At 42.4% G+C, this 18,724-nt stretch overlaps 1 protein-coding gene across 1 annotated transcript in view; it reads right to left on the bottom strand.

The window, feature by feature from the left end:
• cadps2 (Ca++-dependent secretion activator 2) overlaps window positions 1-18,131 on the bottom strand; it is a 249,967-nt gene extending 231,836 nt beyond the window's left edge. Inside the window, exon 1 of the mRNA XM_070446338.1 lies at window positions 17,555-18,131. Within this exon, the coding sequence (XP_070302439.1) occupies window positions 17,555-17,863 (309 nt within the window). The 5' untranslated portion in view covers window positions 17,864-18,131. The remainder of the gene's footprint in view (window positions 1-17,554) is intronic.
• Window positions 18,132-18,724: the final 593 nt, after the last annotated feature.

Genomic DNA, 18,724 nt, shown 5'->3' with positions numbered 1-18,724 from the left:
CAAATATATTTTGATTTGTTTAACACTTTTTTGCTTACTACATGATTCCATGTGTTATTTCATGCTTGATGACTTCACGATTATTCTACAATGTAGAAAATAGTCACACAAAAAAAAAAATGTAACGAGTAGGTGTCCAAACCTTTGACTGGTACTGTATATAATCCATTTTGAATTCAGGCTGTAACAAAAAACGTGGAATAAGTGAGAGAGAGACCCGTGTTAGCCATGTATCCCTGCCTTTCTCATGTGGAGGGGCTTGCTGAAAGAGTCTCAAGGGCAAAGCCATTCAGACAAACAGATATGCCTTTTAGCAGACACTTTTATCCAAAGCAACATAGTCACACTTCCATACATTTTTACATATACAGTGGGGCAAAAAAGTATTTAGTCAGCCACCAATTGTGGAAGTTCTCCCACTTAAAAAGATGAGAGAGGCCTGTAATTTTCATCATAGGTACACTTCAACTATGACAGACAAAATGAGGGGAAAAAAATCTAGAAAATCACATTGTAGGATTTTTTATGAATTTATTTGCAAATTATGGTGGAAAATAAGTATTTGGTCAACAACAAAAGTTTATCAATACTTTGTTATATACCCTTTGTTGGCAATGACAGAGGTCAAACGTTTTCTGTAAGTCTTCACAAGGTTCACACACACTGTTGCTGGTATTTTGGCCCATTCCTCCATGCAGATCTCCTCTAGAGCAGTGATGTTTTGGGGCTGTTGCTGGGCCACACGGACTTTCAACTCCCTCCAAAGATTTTCTATGGGGTTGAGATCTGGAGACTGGCTAGGCCACTCCAGGACCTTGAAATGCTTCTTACGAAGCCACTCCTTCGTTGCCCGGGCGGTGTGTTTGGGATCATTGTCATGCTGAAAGACCCAGCCACGTTTCATCTTCAATGCCCTTGCTGATGGAAGGAGGTTTTCACTCAAAATCTCACGATACATGGCCCCATTCATTCTKTCCTTTACACGGATCAGTCGTCCTGGTCCCTTTGCAGAAAAACAGCCCCAAAGCATGATGTTTCCACCCCCATGCTTCACAGTAGGTATGGTGTTCTTTGGATGCAACTCAGCAATCTTTGTCCTCCAAACACAACGAGTTGAGTTTTTACCAAAAAGTTCTATTTTGGTTTCATCTGACCATATGACATTATCCCCATCTTCTTCTGGATCATCCAAATGCTCTCTAGCAAACTTCAGACGGGCCTGGACATGTACTGGCTTAAGCAGGGGGACACGTCTGGCACTGCAGGATTTGAGTCCCTGGCGGCGTAGTGTGTTACTGATGGTAGGCTTTGTTACTTTGGTCCCAGCTCTCTGCAGGTCATTCACTAGGTCCCCCCGTGTGGTTCTGGAATTTTTGCTCACCGTTCTTGTGATCATTTTGACCCCACGGGGTGAGATCTTGCGTGGAGCCCCAGATCGAGGGAGATTATCAGTGGTCTTGTATGTCTTCCATTTCCTAATAATTGCTCCCACAGTTGATTTCTTCAAACCAAGCTGCTTACCTATTGCAGATTCAGTCTTCCCAGCCTGGTGCAGGTCTACCAAATACTTATTTTCCACCATAATTTGCAAATAAATTCATTAAAAATCCTACAATGTGATTTTCTAGATTTCTTTTTCTCATTTTGTCTGTCATAGTTGAAGTGTACCTATGATGAAAATTACAGGCCTTTCTCATCTTTTTAAGTAGGAGAACTTGCACAATTGGTGGCTGACTAAATACTTTTTTGCCCCACTGTAGGTGGTCCCGGTAATTGAACCCTCTATCCTGGCGTTACAAGCACCAGGCTCTACCAACTGAGCCACAGAGGACCATCAAAATGCAGTATAGGATTTTAAGCACTTACAAATTTGTATAGGTATCTTCAGTTTCTTTCTTCCCTTCTCTTCCTTTTGCAGGACGTAACATATATGAAATGGATGACGTAGCAAACAGTTGTGCACAATTTTCAGGGACCCATTTTGGTTCGTGAGCACTACTTTCAAAACTACTAGCTGAAATTAGGGTTGTGACAATACCAGTATCACCATACTCAGCAGTACCGTGGTAAGGAAACAAAAACATGAAGCAGACTTAATTTAGAGGAAAACAGTTCTAATGTTGGAGACAAACAGCCTGATGCTATCACCCAGAATCACACATTTCCTTTCCAAGCCATGTTACATACACTAGGTTTTTTTAAAGGACAAAATATTTTAGTCTGCTTTGTGTTTCCCTTTTTTCAGGTATGGTAGTATCGCGATACTGGTACCGTGACAACCCGAGGTGAAATTATACAACATCTTTGGAGGATCACTTTAAGCACCTTCTTTGTTTTCTCTTCTCCAGAAGCATAGTGGCAGGGGCCATTTTTCAAATTCCATAGCTCTTCAATGTACACTTTTATGTAAAACATACAAGCATGTAAAGATAACATTTTCCCGTCTCTGTTTTGCGGCGCTGTTGTTGTCGTCGTTTCGTGTTGATGAAATCATGTCTGCTGGTTTAATGGGGTTTCAATATGTTTTGTTTTCTACAATTATGGACATTAAGATGTCATATTCCAGTCAATGCAAGGTTGTCTCAGGTCGAGGACATCATAACCAAACCTTGAAGGGAGTTCTCAATAACTATGTATCTTTTGAATAAGGGCTATGACAGAAGAGCAACATCCCATTTACCTGATGGGAAAACAGCAGCTAACTGGCAATCTTCAGAAGCCAAGTAAAAAAATAGATACTTTTGTAGCCATGTAGTGTATGTGGACACCTGCTCGAACATCTCATTCCAAAATCATGGGCATTAATATGGAGTTGGTCCCCCCCTTTGCTGATATAACAGCCTCCACTCTTCTGGAAAGGCTTTCCACTAGATGTTGGAACATTGCTGCAGGGACTTGCTTCCTTCCATTCAGCCACAAGAGCATTAGTGAGGTCGGGCACTGATGTTGTGCGATTAGGCCTGGCTCGCAGTTGGCGTTCCAATTCATCCCAAAGGTGTTTGATGGAGTTGAGGTCAGGGCTCTGTGCAGACCAGTCAAGCTCTTCCACACCAATCTCGACAAACCATTTCTGTATGGACCTCGCTTTGTGCACGGCGGCATTGTCATGCTGAAACAGGAAAGGACCTTCCCCAAACTGTTTCCACAAAGTTGTAAGCACAGAATCGTCTAGAATGTTTTTGTATGCTGTAGTGTTAAGATATCCCTTCACTGGAACTAAGGGGCCTAGCACGAACCATGAAAAAACAGCACCAGACCATTATTCCTCCTCCACCAAACTTTACAGTTGGCACTATGCATTCGGACAGGTAGCTTTCTCCTGGCATCACCCAAATCCAGATTCGTCCGTCGGACTGCCAGGGGGAGAAGCGTGATTCATCACTCCAGAGAACGCGTTTCCGCTGCTCCAGAGTCCAATGACAGCGAGCTTTACCTCACGCCAGTTGACGCTTGGCATTGCGCATGGTGATCTTAGGCTTGCTGGCGGCTGCTCGGCCATGAAAACCCATTTAATGAAGCTACCGACAAACAGTTCTTGTGCTGAAGTTGCTTCTAGCGGTAGTGTTGCAAATGAGGACAGCCGTTTTTTGTTTTACACACTACAACACTCGGCAGTCTCGTTCTGTGAGCTTTTGTTGCCTAGCACTTCGCGGCTGAGCCGTTATTGCTCCTAGACGTTTCCACTTCACAATAACAGCACTTACAGTTGACCGGGGCAGCTCTAGCAGGGCAGAAATGTGACGAACTGACTTGTTGGAAAGGGGCATCCTATGGTGCCACGTTGAAAGTCACTGAGCTCTTCAGTACAGGCCCTTCTACTGCCAATGTTTGTCTATGGAGATTGCATGGCTGTGTGCTCCATTTTATACACCTGTCAGCAATGGGTGTGGCTGAAATAGCCGAATCCACTCATTTGAAGGGGTGTCCACATACTTTTTGGCAACAAAGCAAACAGTTGAGTTTAAAATACATTGATCTGACAGGTTCTCGCTCATTTCCTTTTTCAAAATGAGTTTTTTTCCCACATGGGTATATGATCAACAATATAGAGGCTAGATTAAAGAGTATTTTGCATGGTCTCTTCACAATGCTTATGGACCAGCTCTTATGAAATCAAAAGGAAGAGCTCCAAATAATGAAGACAATAATGAAGACAATGGTTACAGTAACCACCTGTAAAACCGTATTATGTGTTCAATAACACAGGTCTGTAATAACACCACTTTAATGTGTTTACCACTTTAAAAAGACAAATCTAAAATCAGGAACATGGAAATCAGTGTACTAAAATCTGTTTGGCACAAAATTCTGATACCCTATTAATCCAAAAGGAATCTAAATCAACTGACAAAACACTGCCATGACGCAAGAAACGGTCAAACTTTGAATGACGTTTTGTATGTCAGCTGTAATTCCTGAAAGGACAGCAGTCAGATATTTTATGACAGTAATTATTTCATCCTTATAATGATATGAAATCAGTAAAGCAGTGCACTAACATGTCCAACACCCTGAAGCACCTTGATTTCACTAAAGGGTTGAAGTAAACGAGTCCAAATTTAGAGGAATACGTCCAAGTTTATCAAGGGGAAGGAACGAATCTGGATTGCCATGCTTTCCCAGCCATTTGCCAACATTGATTTACTTAACATACCCACCCACACATACACACACACACGTCTACAGCCTGAGAGAAAGTAACATCCTCAAGATAGGAGGGGAAAGAGGGGGAGTTGAGGAGGAAGGGAACAGGCAAAGACATTTAATAGGAGAGTTAATGGAAGGAGTTAGGTGGTGAAAAGAAAGGTGAAAATATATGAGGAAAGAACCTTATAGGGAGAAAAGATGAATAGCTAGATCTGGGATGTGAGAGAGGAAGTTAGGGAGGAAAGGATGACAGAAAGAAAAAGGGTAGAGGGAAAGAGTAATTGTTTAAGAAAGACGTGTGATGGAATCGGAGGGAGATGGTTCCTTTTAACAGTCGCTGATAGGCGAAGCCAATGAGGCAGAATAGCACTCCCCTAAGCCACAGCAGGAAATGGATAGGAGGCCAAGGAGGGGGAGGATGAGAGAGGAATAAGGAAACTGATGACAGTTGAGGTAGAGGAAAGGAAAAGACTGGAAAAGAGACGGGAGGAGAAAAAGAGGTGAGAAGATGAAAGAGAACAAGGAGATAGAACCGGAGATGAAGGAGAAAAGGTAGAGTAGAGCTGGGTCATATGGACAAAAAGCCATATCACGATGACAAATACAATAAAATGTATAAAACATGAATGTGCAACACCGTTTTTCTATTTGTATTATCCTTTAAACTACTACTACTAGTTTATGGTTGTAGCCATGAATTGTCCCATTGACTATCACCCATTTTAGCAAATTATTTCAATTCAAACTTCACATTTCTCTAGTATAGGCTACTTATGGTAATGACCGATATCAGCAAAATGCATGCGATAAGTGATCAGTGCGTTCGGTGTCGATCATTTTATCGGTTTGTCGTCCCAGCTCTATGGGAGATGGCAACAGTGACTTCACAAGTGGCTGAATATAAATAGATCATGGGAAGCTGGATAGAGCCGTCTGTGCACAGAGGCCATTTGAAATCAGTTGAACAACACTGGCAGAGAAGTTCAAGACTTTTATTACATTTGCCAATCTAAGCACCCGCCTCAGTAAAACCATTCAATTCCACCAAATTCATAATCCTTTATCAACAAGTACATTGCATTTCCACTGACAAGGTCGGGCACAGAAACAATCTCAGGGGTTTACAGAGGACCTGTCATAGCATCCAGCTATCTGTCACAACAATTCCTAACCAGTCCAATCCAAGAGTGCTTTATTGGAGTGACTGGGCAAGGTGCAATGTGGACCATGCAAATGAACAATATAATCTTCTTCAGTCCACACACAACCACCAACCTCTCCCATTATGCATTAGTTGTATAAAATTCTAGCTTTATTTATATATTTTTTAAACCCCTCCACCACCCCCCCTCTTCAGAGGACAAATATCTTAGTTTTTCTTACAGCTTTTTTAACCCTGTCTTTCAAAGATAATTCGTAAAAATCCAAATAACTTCACAGATCTTCATTGTAAAGGGTTTAAACACTGTTTCCCATGCATGACCAATGAACCATAAGCAATTAAATGAACATGCACCTGTGGAAGTCGTTAAGACACTAACGCTTACAGACAGTAGGCAATTAAGGTCACAGTTATGAAAACGTAGGACACTAAAGAGGCCTTTCTACTGACTCTGAAAAACACCAAAGAAAGATGCCCAGGGTCCCTGCTCATCTGCGTGAACGCGCCTTAGGCATGCTGCAAGGAGGCATGAGGACTGCAGATGTGGCCAGGGCAATAAATTGCAATGTCCGTACTGTGAGACGCCCAAGACAGCGCTACAGGGAGACAGTCCATACAGCTGATCGTCCTCGCAGTGGCAGACCACGTGTAACAGCATCTGCACAGGATCGGTACATCCGAACATCACACCTGCGGGACAGGTAAAGGATGGCAACAACAACTGCCCGAGATGCACAATCCCTCCATCAGTGCTCAGACTGTCCGCAATAGGCTGAACTGAGGGCTTGTAGGTCTGTTGTAAGGCAGGTCCTCACCGGCAACAACGTTGCCTATGGGCACAAACCCACCGTCGCTGGACTAGACAGGACTGGCAAAAAGTTCTCTTCACTGACGAGTCACGGTTTTGTCTCACAGGGGGTGATGGTCGGATTCATGTTTATTGTCGATGGAATGAGCGTTACACCGAGGCCTGTACTCTGGAGCAGGATCGATTTGGAGGTGGAGGGTCCATCATGGTGTTTCACAGCGGACTGAGCTTGTTGTCATTGCAGGCAAGCTAGGGCCATTCCCCCAGAAATGTCCGGGAACTTGCAGGTGCCTTGGTGGAAGAGTGGGGTAACATCTCACAGCAAGAACTGGCAAATCTGGTGCAGTCCATGAGGAGGAGATGCACTGCAGTACTTAATGCAGCTGGTGGCCACACCCGATACTGACTGTTACTTTTGATTTTGACCCCCCTTTGTTCAGGGACACATTATTCCATTTCTGTTAGTCACTTGTCTGTGGAACTTTTTCAGTTTATGTCTCAGTTGTTGAATCTTATGTTCATACAAATATTTACACATGCCAAGTTTGCTGAAAATAAACACAGTTGACAGTGAGAGGACGTTTCTTTTTTTGCTGAATTTATAACAAGACATAACCAAACAAACTCTTTAATCCCACCCATCACCATAGACCGCCCTTGTTTGGTTTCCATGTGCCATATATTTTTTAATTGTGCTGGGATGTTTTACAATTTTTTTAAATCTTTCTAAATCGTATATTATCCACAGATTGTGAGCTAAAGATGAAAACCTTTCCTACGAGTATTATTATTTATTGACTGGCTATGGCTTTCCAGATCGCCCAACACTACTATTTGTAAGGTTAATTTTAAGTGCATGTTGTGATTTTTTTTAACCATTCCCAAACCTGTGACCAGAAACAAGCTACATAGGGGCAATACCAGAATAAATTATCTATCTATTGATTCTGTCTCTTCGCAGCAAAATCTAGGGAGCTGAGATGCTGTATGCTCCATATATATAACATTCTGTTGGTGGGAAGAATTTTATATGATAATTTAAATTGAAAAACTCTTAAGTGTTGAATCAAGTGTCGTTTTTTGTACTAGTTCATACACCATGTGCCATGGAATTGGTACATTGAAAATCTCCTCCCATTTATTTTGCAACCTTTATGGCACAGCTGTCAACATTTTTGTCCTCAGATGGAACTGGTATTTTTCTATTTATGCCAGTTCCTTTCAGCCAATTTTATCTTAAATATATGCCCTCTTCCACCTGTAACTTCCAAGAAGAAGTTACAGGTCTGTGAGAGCCAGAAATCTTGCTTGTTTGTAGGTGACCAAATACTTATTTTCCACCATAATTTGCAAATAAATTCATAAAAAATCCTACAATGTGATTTTCTGGATTCTTTTTTCTCATTTTGTCTGTCATAGTTGAAGTGTACCTATGATGAAAATTACAGGCCTCTCTCATCTTTTTAAGTGGGAGAACTTGCACAATTGGTGGCTGACTAAATACTTTTTTGCCCCACTGTATATTCTCTCTTTTAGCCATGTAAAAAAAAAAAAATCTGCTAAGCCATTACAATTATAACTTGCTATACTTATTTCCCCGCTTACCATAATGAAACCCAAGTTTCAATTATACTTACCACAACCAATGTTTGTAAAATTACCATTAAAAAGCACCATGATGATTAAGTGTCCATATAGCTGTACCATAATAATTTGCACTGTTTAGCTGCAACTTTGTAAACCTCCAATTGTCCTAATATTCCACCCACTAAAACATTCCCCCATATCTAGGTCTGTTGTCACTAAGACCTTCTCCCTGACTCATGACGCACCTTTGCGTCCTAAGGCAAACCCTTGGCCGCCAATTGGCGTTGGCCAGAGGAAATTATGAGCAGTCCCATGATAACATAATTATCTATGAGGATGCCTTAGAGAACTAACCAGATAACATGGGAAAAAGTCTGAAAAAACAACAACATTGGGGTTGACAGCACAGACGGCGGAACCTGGAGTGCTTGGGGTTGACAGAGGTGTTGAGGAGATCAAACGGGAGATTACAGCACCTGTCTTGCCCGGTCTCCCATTTCCGACAGGGGGCGAGAGAAGAAAGGGACTTGGAAATGAGTGAGGGAGAGAAAGAAGAAGCTAAAATAAAGCTGGGGGGGGGGGGTTACTTAGTGTGCCAGTGTCAAATGCATAATTTCCGAGTTGTGAAAGTTGGAGAAAGTGCCTACAACTCTGTCCACGTTCAAGGAGGGACAATTACTCAAGCAACGTGAGGTTCTAATGCTAGATGAAGATGAGAGGCAAACTAAACTCCTCAAAACATAGTGGATAGCATCCCTTCAACAGTCTTGCAATAGTCTGAGAACGCTCCTTCGTCAGAGCACCATGACCTCAAATGAGTTGCTGTATCCTATACGTACATACATTTAATATTTCATTGTATACATAAATCACAGAGAATGGCACCTGAGTGCTTCTCTGGCATTACCTCAGAAGGGAATTGGAAACATGCCTGTTCACCAGAAAGGACATCCACCTACTTACAGTTGTGTACCCTCATAACACCAACTCAAATGGAGAAACCAACACAGCAACAGGGATATTAAGTATTATAGAGAACAGGATGTTGTCACACAGCGAGTTAACTGTGATTGACAGTATCACCATCCACAGAGTTATTAATACACACCTACTGTAACAAGACTCTGGTCCTCTCATCACATGAGAAGACAAGGGGCTAGACCCGTGTGCAGTCTGCGCGTGTGTCTTTATCAGCTGAGAACAGCTAGGTGCTGAGGGGCAGAATGAGTCGTGACAAACCTGGGGGCAGCTTCACTCAAGTCCCAGTAAGCCTTCGTTTTCATATTCCATCTCTCCCCATCTCCCCCTCTCCTTCTCTAGTGCCGCCTCTTCTGTCATGCCGACAGTCTGCCAACTGTGTCTCTTTTGAAGACAGAGCCTTCCAGTTTCCACAAGTGGAAGGAATATGATCCGATAACAAGGCTGCCAAAGGCAACGTCGGTGTTACGATAGAAAAGTAATTCTTCAGATTTGGGCTGGGGATATTTTCCTTATTCTACAGATTTTTTCAGTTTGACCAAGTTTAACTTCAGAATCCTTTTGATTAAAAAAGTACATTAATAGCTCCAAAACTTTCATCTGAGCAGGTTTAAATTTTCCAAACTTAACTTTACTGGAGAAAAAAACAAAGTGTTTAGGAGGGGTGGAATTATGGTTCAGCCAAAAGCTGGTTTTAAGACCAGAGAAAATGATGCCACAGGGCATTCAATGCAAATGCATGGCCAGGAATGATTATTTTTTTTAATCACAAAGCAGTTGAATATACTGAGCTGGGAGCAGAATTAGCATTTCTACCAAATCAGTTGAAATGAGCTGTATTCAGCTCACAGAGCATAGTAAAAACCAGGAAATTATACGCAGGAGGAAAACGACGCATCTAAAAGCAGGAAACGAACGCAAAAAGATGTAATTAGACTCTTGAGAAATGTTGTAACATAGGGAGAACCTCCCCTCTGACCTTCTCCTCCAATGGGGTTTGACAATGAGGCGAGAGGACGTGAGTATGCAATTGAGATTCTCCCATAGTCATTGAGTGAAGAAAATCTGAAAATAACAGATTTTGAGAACAATGGAAGATCTTCTCATGAATGATGGAGACGTAATTAAAAGGTGTATGATGGATCAGTCCCGGTTGCCAATCCGTCGCCACGGCCCTCAGATAAGATTCTATCAGAAGTGACTTTAGCCTGAAGGACAGGGCATGAAAGACAGACTGATTGCTTATACAACGTGTCATTTTCAATTTCACAGACACAAACCTCCAAAAGCATTGTGCATTGTGTTTGCTCAATCAATACCCTGTGAGGAAACAAACTGTGCTCACACACACACACACACACACACACACACACACACACACACACACACACACACACAGCTCATCAGAAGGAACCAATTCAATGAGGCAGATAATTGAGTGGTGTGCTAATTCTCATTTTAAGACTATTAGGCCTACTTTGGTAGAGCCAGCCAGTACATCTCAACTCCACGATACCACATCTGGAGTTAATGCAGACGAGAGTTTTTGGAGTGAACCTCTGACTCGCTGTGAAATCGATACTTCAAAAATGTTACCCCCTTACCGTTTACCTATGTTTGTCCTCTGTTGTTGCGTGCCTTTGTTGAAATCCATACTTTTTAATAAAACGTTAATCAAATACAACCACCGACCGTTTCCTTGTTGAGATTGAAAGCAACAAGGTTGTACTGATTGTTTTATTAAAATGATGGATTTCAGTAAACAAAGAAAGGCACGCAACAGAGGACAAACATAGGTACACGGTAAGGGTGTAAGAATATACTTCAAAAAATGATCGACTGCACAGCGACTTGAAGTAGTCAGAAGTTCCCTACAAAAACTCTCGTCTGCACTCAACTCTGAGGATGTGGTATGGTGGAGTTGAGATATACTTGGCTAACTTTGGTATGAATACACAAATGGTATTGCTTTTCATAATTTTTCTCCAGGTGTTATTGTCAGCCAGTTCAAGAAGAGCTATGGAAAATGTAAGTTGCTTGTGGCATATATGTAGCCAATCAGTGTAAAATACTAGGTTACCAAGGGACATGTTTTTTACATGATATGTACTAGCACATATTCATTCAAATCTGTTGCTACAGTATCATAAAATGCTCACTGTCAAACCATGGCTGTTAAGGCATTAAGAGGGGAGAGAGGATCAAACTTGTGACCAATATTTTGTGAGGTAGTTGCATCTTTGGGAAGTTACCAACTTGTCAGTGTTTGCTAGAGGTAGAACTGAAAAGGATTTGCCCCTGATGTTTGAACTCACAAATATCAAATTAAATGTCATCGCATTAAAAAAAAAGCCAGTGCGTTGGAAATAAAATGTGATTCAAAAGGATGCTTGGATGAAGGTCAATAGAGAAAAAACATTGGCATTCCAAATAAAAAGGTTAAACTTTGCTAGCAGTGGAGGATTTTTGAAAATTTAACCCAAAATGTTACTACAAGTACAAGCCCGCTCCAAAACGTCATAGCATGTGTTCCATTTTGTCTATAGTCTGACAAAAATATAAAAATGTGCAAATGGCCAAATGAGTGCCTCAGAGAACCCTCCCCAGAGCTTCTGGGAGCACAAATGATCTCCTGAACACACATATTGAGTAGTACTGGATCCGTCCCCAGGGACTTCATTAGCAAGCAGATCACAGACCGGATCTGCTGGCATAGGCCCATACTGGCACTATTTAGAGAGATGAACCCAGATATTTATTATATCAAAAAGCATTTACAAACAACGACACCCGTGTCCTCAAGGGTGTTGCAAATTAAGCCAACAGTCAATTCTTGAGGTAGCATCACAGTACTCTGTAAATAAAACAAGAGATACAAATGTGGGAAAATACACTGCTCGAGGGGACAAAAAACAACAACATTGTGCCGTATCTCAATGAGGGACACAAAAGGGACTTTGGGAAAAAGCCCATTGAAATGTAGGTTAAAGGCCAAATAGTGTCCTCTGAGGTGGCCACAATAACATGAGTTCCATTGGCATGAGCATGACCGTGAGGCAGAAGAAATTCAACAGTAAAGTGGTTGACCAAAAAAGCCTACAACACATGGGGAAAAAACATAATTAGAAAGGCTTTATTGATTTAAAATGTTACTGCCAGAAGCAAAATGGAATGTAGAAAAATGCAGTTTCCAAAACAATTGTGTGCAAGACTATTGGGTGTTTTCCAACCTTTTTGTTCATGAAACAATACAAAGCCTTGGATTCTTATTTCATTACACTGTTCTGTAGCATCAAACATTGGTCTCTTCTCCAAAGATTATCAATAATATTGTAGGCCTACCTGAGAGACATCCTAACATAATCTATTCCAAAGCCTGTCACTCCAGGCAATGCCAAGCATGTCAGCTTTTGCAACAACTATTAGCTGTTATCGACCTAATTTAAGCAACCAAGAACTATATTGGCATCATCTTGTCCTGCTACATTGACAGCCAAAAATCTATGGGCTAGAATAATAACACATTTTATTTGCACCTTTCAAGATACCTTTACGGAGTGAAGAACCCAGGTACCATGTATCCCCTCCAGATCTGGACTCTAAACCAGGGTAGCAACAAGACACACAATGGGGTCATAGGGCTAGCTCTGCCCTCAGGGTTTCTCTGAGTCTACTCCTCTCCACACAGCATCTCTATTCAGAAAGCCCCACTGAACTGTCCAGTCACTTGTTGGCGGTGGAGGGTGAGGGTGGGGAGGAAGTGAGTTACATAAGCCCCTGGGAAGATCCACGTCTAAGGGAGAGGGAAATTGTTAAGGGAAGGCGAGACAACAAACAGGACGGAAGTATGCCTGAAGAAACATTATGGGCCGCCAATTTCACCCACCAGTCCACGAAACTACACAGGGAGACTTCTCCTTTAACATCAAATTCTGAAGCACAAAAAAATAGTTTTTTTATGTGTGTAATAAGCAATTATGCCAGATGATTAGACATGTGGAAGGAAGGATGCATGGGAGAGGTGTTCCCGAGGCGGTCCTTGGCTGTCATACATGCTTGGAGACAAAAAGTGAGTAGGGGAGACTAACAGCTTATGGTTTCTCTCCAGTTACTATGAGGATTGTCAAGAGAGACCGAGGAGAGAAGATTATCAAATGTATTTTTACCGTTACTGCCATTCTCATGTAAGTTAATTGAAATCCTCAATATTATTACACTAATCATGGTAGCTAAATTACATGTTTCCATTGAGTTAAATAAACATAGGGAGCCACGCGAGTGGCGCAGCAGTCTAAGGCACTGCATCGCAGTGCTTGAGGCGTCACTACACACCCAGGCTCGATCCCAGGCTGTGTTGCAGCCAGCTGCGATCGGGAGACCCATGAGGCGGCGCACAATTGGCCCAGGGTCGTCCGGGTTACGGGAGGGTTTGGCCTGCCGCTCTAGCGACTCCTTGTGGCGGGCCGGGCACATGCACGCTGACTTCGGTCGCCAGTAGTACAGTGTTTCCTCCGACACATTGGTGTGACTAGCTTCCGGGGTAAGCGAGCAGTGTGGCTTGGCAGGGTTGTGTTTCAGAGGACGCATGGCTCTCGACCTTCGCCTTTCCCGAGTCTGTACTGGAGTTGCAGCAATGGGACAAGACTAACTACCAATTGGGGAGAAAAAGGAATAAAAAGTACAAAAACAATTTAATAAATTAACGTTGGACTTGCACTGAAAGAGCCAACATTTTGTGGAAAGAGGAGAAGAATAAGAGAAGCCTTATGGGAGAGAAAGTGTGATTCAGCTCCTCGTGGACAATACCTACTCTCTCCTCCTTTATAAAGAACGGACCAATGCTGTGGCCAGATTTCCAGTCCAATGCAAATAAGGAATTTGACAGTGCAGTAGAAGCGGTCACAAGTAAGGCGACAGAAAGAAGTCATTGACACAAGCAGAATCGCTTTGGCACCAAAATGTGTTAGGAAAAAGCGTGCTTTCTAGTAAACTCATTTAAAAAATGAAAATGTATTCTGTGAGTTAAAAATGAAAAATGTGGGTTCAGTGAAAAATAATAAACTGTGTGTGTCCTCTAAATCCATTCTTCAATAAACCTGCTAGGCACACTGTGGCATTAGCCATCATCTAGCTTCAGTCAATTTGACTTTTTGTACTGATGGACTAATCCGTTAGTGGTCTATGGCCCTGATCTATGGTCCTCTGGGATCTGGCAATCAGAGGTCTGGAGGAGGGAAAGCAAATAAGGCTGCGTTCACACAGGAAGCCCCCCCACTAAATTGGTATTTTGACCAATTAGATCAGCTCTGAAAAATATTTAATGTGAAAAGATCTTATGTGATTGGTCAAAAGACCAATTGGTGTCAAAAGAGCAGAATTGAGCTGCCTGTGTAAAAGCATCCTAAGCCTTTCTGAAGCAGTTTCCAATACATTGACTGAGCCAGTTTGTGTGGTTATACTGTGATACACTGTTATGACAATGAATGTTCTGTTTGATCCTGGATTGGTTCATCATAAGACAGTTACAGTACCTGAGACAAGAGCCAGATAGAGATACTGAGATGGCTAGTCGGCACGTGACTACTTCAGTCCCACTACAACCAGTCAACTACGCAAATAAGGAGGAGACTGACGCAGTAGAGCTGGTTTCTCCAGTTACGGTAAACTTACCAAACCTGCAATATCTCCAGGAATGACACAATGGTTCCAGAAAAAAAAGCTGATCCACAGAAGGCTTTTGATTGATATCACTGGACATCACATTTTCTTTGAACAACAACGATGTAGGAGAGTCAGTTTATCTCCATTGCCAAGACCAGTGTTTGATTGTGTCTAAAATCTCTCTGGAGACAAGACTCCAACACCATCATTAAGTTTACAGACGACACAACAGTGGTAGGCCTGATCAGACAACGACGAGACAGCCAATAGGGAGGAGGTCAGAGACCTGGCCGTGTGGTGCCAGAATAACAACCTATCCCTCAACGTAGCCAAGACTAAGGAGATGATTATGGACTACAGGAAAAGGAGGACCGAGCACGCCCCCATTCTCATCGACGGAGCTGTAGTGGAGCAGGTTGAGAGCTTCAAGTTCCTCGGTGTCCACATCAACAACAAACTAGAATGGTCCAAACACACCAAGACAGTCGTGAAGAGGGCACGACAAAGCCTATTCCCCCTCAGGAAACTAAAAAGATTTGGCATGGGTCCTGAGATCAAAAGGTTCTAGAGCTGCACCATCGAGAGCATCCTGACTGGTTGCATCACTGCCTGGTATGGCAATTGCTCGGCCTCTGACCGCAAGGCACTACAGAGGGTAGTGCGTACGGCCCAGTACATCACTGGGGCTAAGCTGCCTGCCATCCAGGACCTCTACACCAGGCGGTGTCAGAGGAAGGCCCTAAAAATTGTCAAAGACCCCAGCCACCCCAATCATAGACTGTTCTCTCTACTACCGCATGGCAAGCAGTACCGGAGTGCCAAGTCTAGGACAAAAAGGCTTCTCAACAGTTTTTACCCCCAAGCCATACGACTCCTGAACAGGTAATCAACTAGCCATGTGGGTTTGATGGCTCAATTATCATTAAACCATGGAAGCTAGACCACTTATTTTTATTTTACCTTTATTTAACTAGGCAAGTCAGTTAAGAACATTTCTTATTTTCTATGACAGCCTAGGAACAGTGGGCTAACTCTTGTTCAGGGGCAGAACAACAGATTTTTACCTTGTCAGCTCAGGGATTCGATCTTGCAACCTTTCGGTCACTAGTCCAATGCTCTAACCACTAAGCTACCTGCCGCCCCACTGCGGCAAAGAGAGCACCAATTCGCTGTGGTCAGCTGGGATGGCAGGGAAAAAACGAGTTGGATACAAGTAGTGTCGTGGCCCTGCAAGTGGAAGCACACACACACACACAGTCAGACATCTGTTTGTCATGGTCAGTGACTTAAAGGAATTCTGTCCATCCAGTGAGCCAGGGTGAAATGTGTTTACTGTAAGGAAGATGGACGTAGTACAGGAATGCAGCAGCGTAAGACTATGCAAACCAAGTGAACCTACTTCCCTAATCTCTCTGAGGATTCCTCCATGTGCTAGTTTGGACTCAATCCCAGCGCTGGCCCTTCCCTATACCACAATGTCTCCACCAGTTGCCTCTTTCCATTGGGCTCATGGGATTTGAGGTGTTTTCATAATACAACATCAAAATCAATACAAGTGCTCCAGCGGTTCCACTTCGCTCAATGAATTACGATCCTGGGGGTTTATACATATACATATGTATTTTTTTGCCTTCATTAGAGTGCAAATCAGCCCTATTTTTTTCTCTCTTCTAAGTCAAGCAGACACCACTCTCTCTCTCTCTCTGGATGTGACCAAGATGTGAAATCCATGTCCTAATGGGCATTTCCACTAATGTGATGGCAGGTGCATATCAGAATTAGTTGCGTAGAAAATAAACAGTTGCTGGCCTGGCTCCAAGAAGAATATCTCAGAGCCGGTGAGTGAATAAAAAAATAAAAAAAATAGATTGTGAGCTTTGTTGAGAGTTTGGGCATGGCGTCAAACCAAAGTTTAGGAGTCAATGACCATATCTAAAATACTAAATTTGTCTGCAAATAGATTTAATCTGTTTTTAAGAACTCAAGAAACGTTCAATAGCCAATGTAGGCCTCTAATATTTACCATATTAAACATCCATCATTCATTCAGTTTATGTGGGAGCCAAGGATGGAGACTACACCTGCACTCAGCCCTGTCACAACAAATTAAGGTATTTGAAGATAAAAGTACAAAACTCCCTCATAACTTTTAGGCTTACTTATATTCAATAATTTTGGAAAAAGCTATGAGTTGAAGATCTTCTGATATGTTATTTGCATACATGGGTTAAATGGGCAATCTGCGTAGCTACACCCATTTTTGGACTTATTTATAAATTAAAAACGTCAAGAATCATTTATGTCTCATGAGCTTAGTTCAACTGTCAAACCCCATCAGAACACAAAATATAAACTTGTTTTACTCAAATGTTTGTCAAATAAAGGAATGTAAACAAACATTGTATAGCCTTAAAACAATATTAAATCTATAATGTTGATATCATGTCAGCCCTTGGATCCATAGCGGTCTATGAATTTGAGAGTGGTTACATTTCTACAGCCCCCACTCAGCTTTAACATTACAGTGGCGGGGATTACATGTTTCAACTACCGATTGACGCTTTAAACTTGCTTCAAGTTGGGTGAAACTATTTCACCTCGCCTTGCTGGCAGTGGGGCGCAAAACTTGAAAAGAAAGCAGGTGCTTGTGATTAATTTGGCTACTTTGAAAGGTGTTCGCTATGACCGTGCGTTTATTTGCGATCACTCACCTTCTGTTGCCTGCGTGCCATATCCGTGGGTTGTTTGGCATTGAAAGGGTATGCTATACATCGCAACACAAATACATAAATCTGTAGTTTACTTTTCCGCTCAGCTTCCTCTTTCTGAAGTCTTTCTTTCTCATTTTTCTGCTCGTCTCCGACAGAAGGACTTTCGGCTTGTGGTTGGTCCGCAGGTGGTCGTTTATGTTTACCACCTTTCCCCGAGGAAGTCGAAGGCTTTTTTGGGGAGTCTTTTGGAACTTCAGTGTCCTCGTCAATTTCTCCTCCCGAGTCTTCGCTGGAGGACGGGTCTAACATGTTTTACAACAACACAGGTAAACTCCTTTTCCCCACACTGTAGCCTACGTGGCGGTCGCCGCTTCACTTGAATTGTCTATATTCCCCGGTGTTTTTTGGAGCTGTGACGACGACTCGAGTTAAATGTTTCTTGACATAAATGCGAGGGCGGAGTTTTGGGGAACGTAAGTCGAGGCAACTCGGAGGTTTTCGTTTAGTCCGCTCCTTTGAAAAGACCGTGCGAGCAGTGTGGCTGCCGATACAGTCAGAGCAGTACAGGTGGACAACCTGTAGCGTGGACAAAAAGCAACATGTGGGAGGTGCCTTTTTCTTAAAGCCACACTCAGAGGGTCGCCACCAAAACTTTAAACAGTTGCGCATCCCATAACATTTTCAAATAGCACTTGATGGAATTACATCAGATAGTACTACAAGTAGGCTGTTGAACTATTTACTGCTATATTTACTGGAAACCCGACGTTGAATTGCATTGAATTTTATGTCTGGCAGAAATTAGTGTTTTGAGTCAGGAAACTTTCCTCATGACCTCAACATGCCAGGATGTTGAATACAATTATATTGTAATGTACTTTACGGGTTGAATTTAAAGCTAGAATCCTTAGTTGTTACATCCATTTTGTTAACTTAAAGCAGTATTTTACAACGTTGTTAGATGGTTCCTCACCTTGAAAGTAGTCTATGGGTCCCAGTGGCGGCTGCTGAGGGGAGAACAGCTCATAATAATGTCTGGAACTGCCTAAATGGAATGGCATCAAACACATGGAAAACATGTATTTGATAATATTCCACTCCAGTCATTACCATGAGCCCATCATCCCCAATTAAGGTGCCACAAACCTCCTGTGATGGGCCAAGAGAATG

The sequence above is a fragment of the Salvelinus sp. IW2-2015 genome, linkage group LG13 (assembly GCF_002910315.2).
Source record: "Salvelinus sp. IW2-2015 linkage group LG13, ASM291031v2, whole genome shotgun sequence".
Taxonomy (NCBI): domain Eukaryota; kingdom Metazoa; phylum Chordata; class Actinopteri; order Salmoniformes; family Salmonidae; genus Salvelinus; species Salvelinus sp. IW2-2015.
Note: the sequence above shows the minus strand (reverse complement) of the source record. Positions and strands in the feature narration are given on the sequence as shown.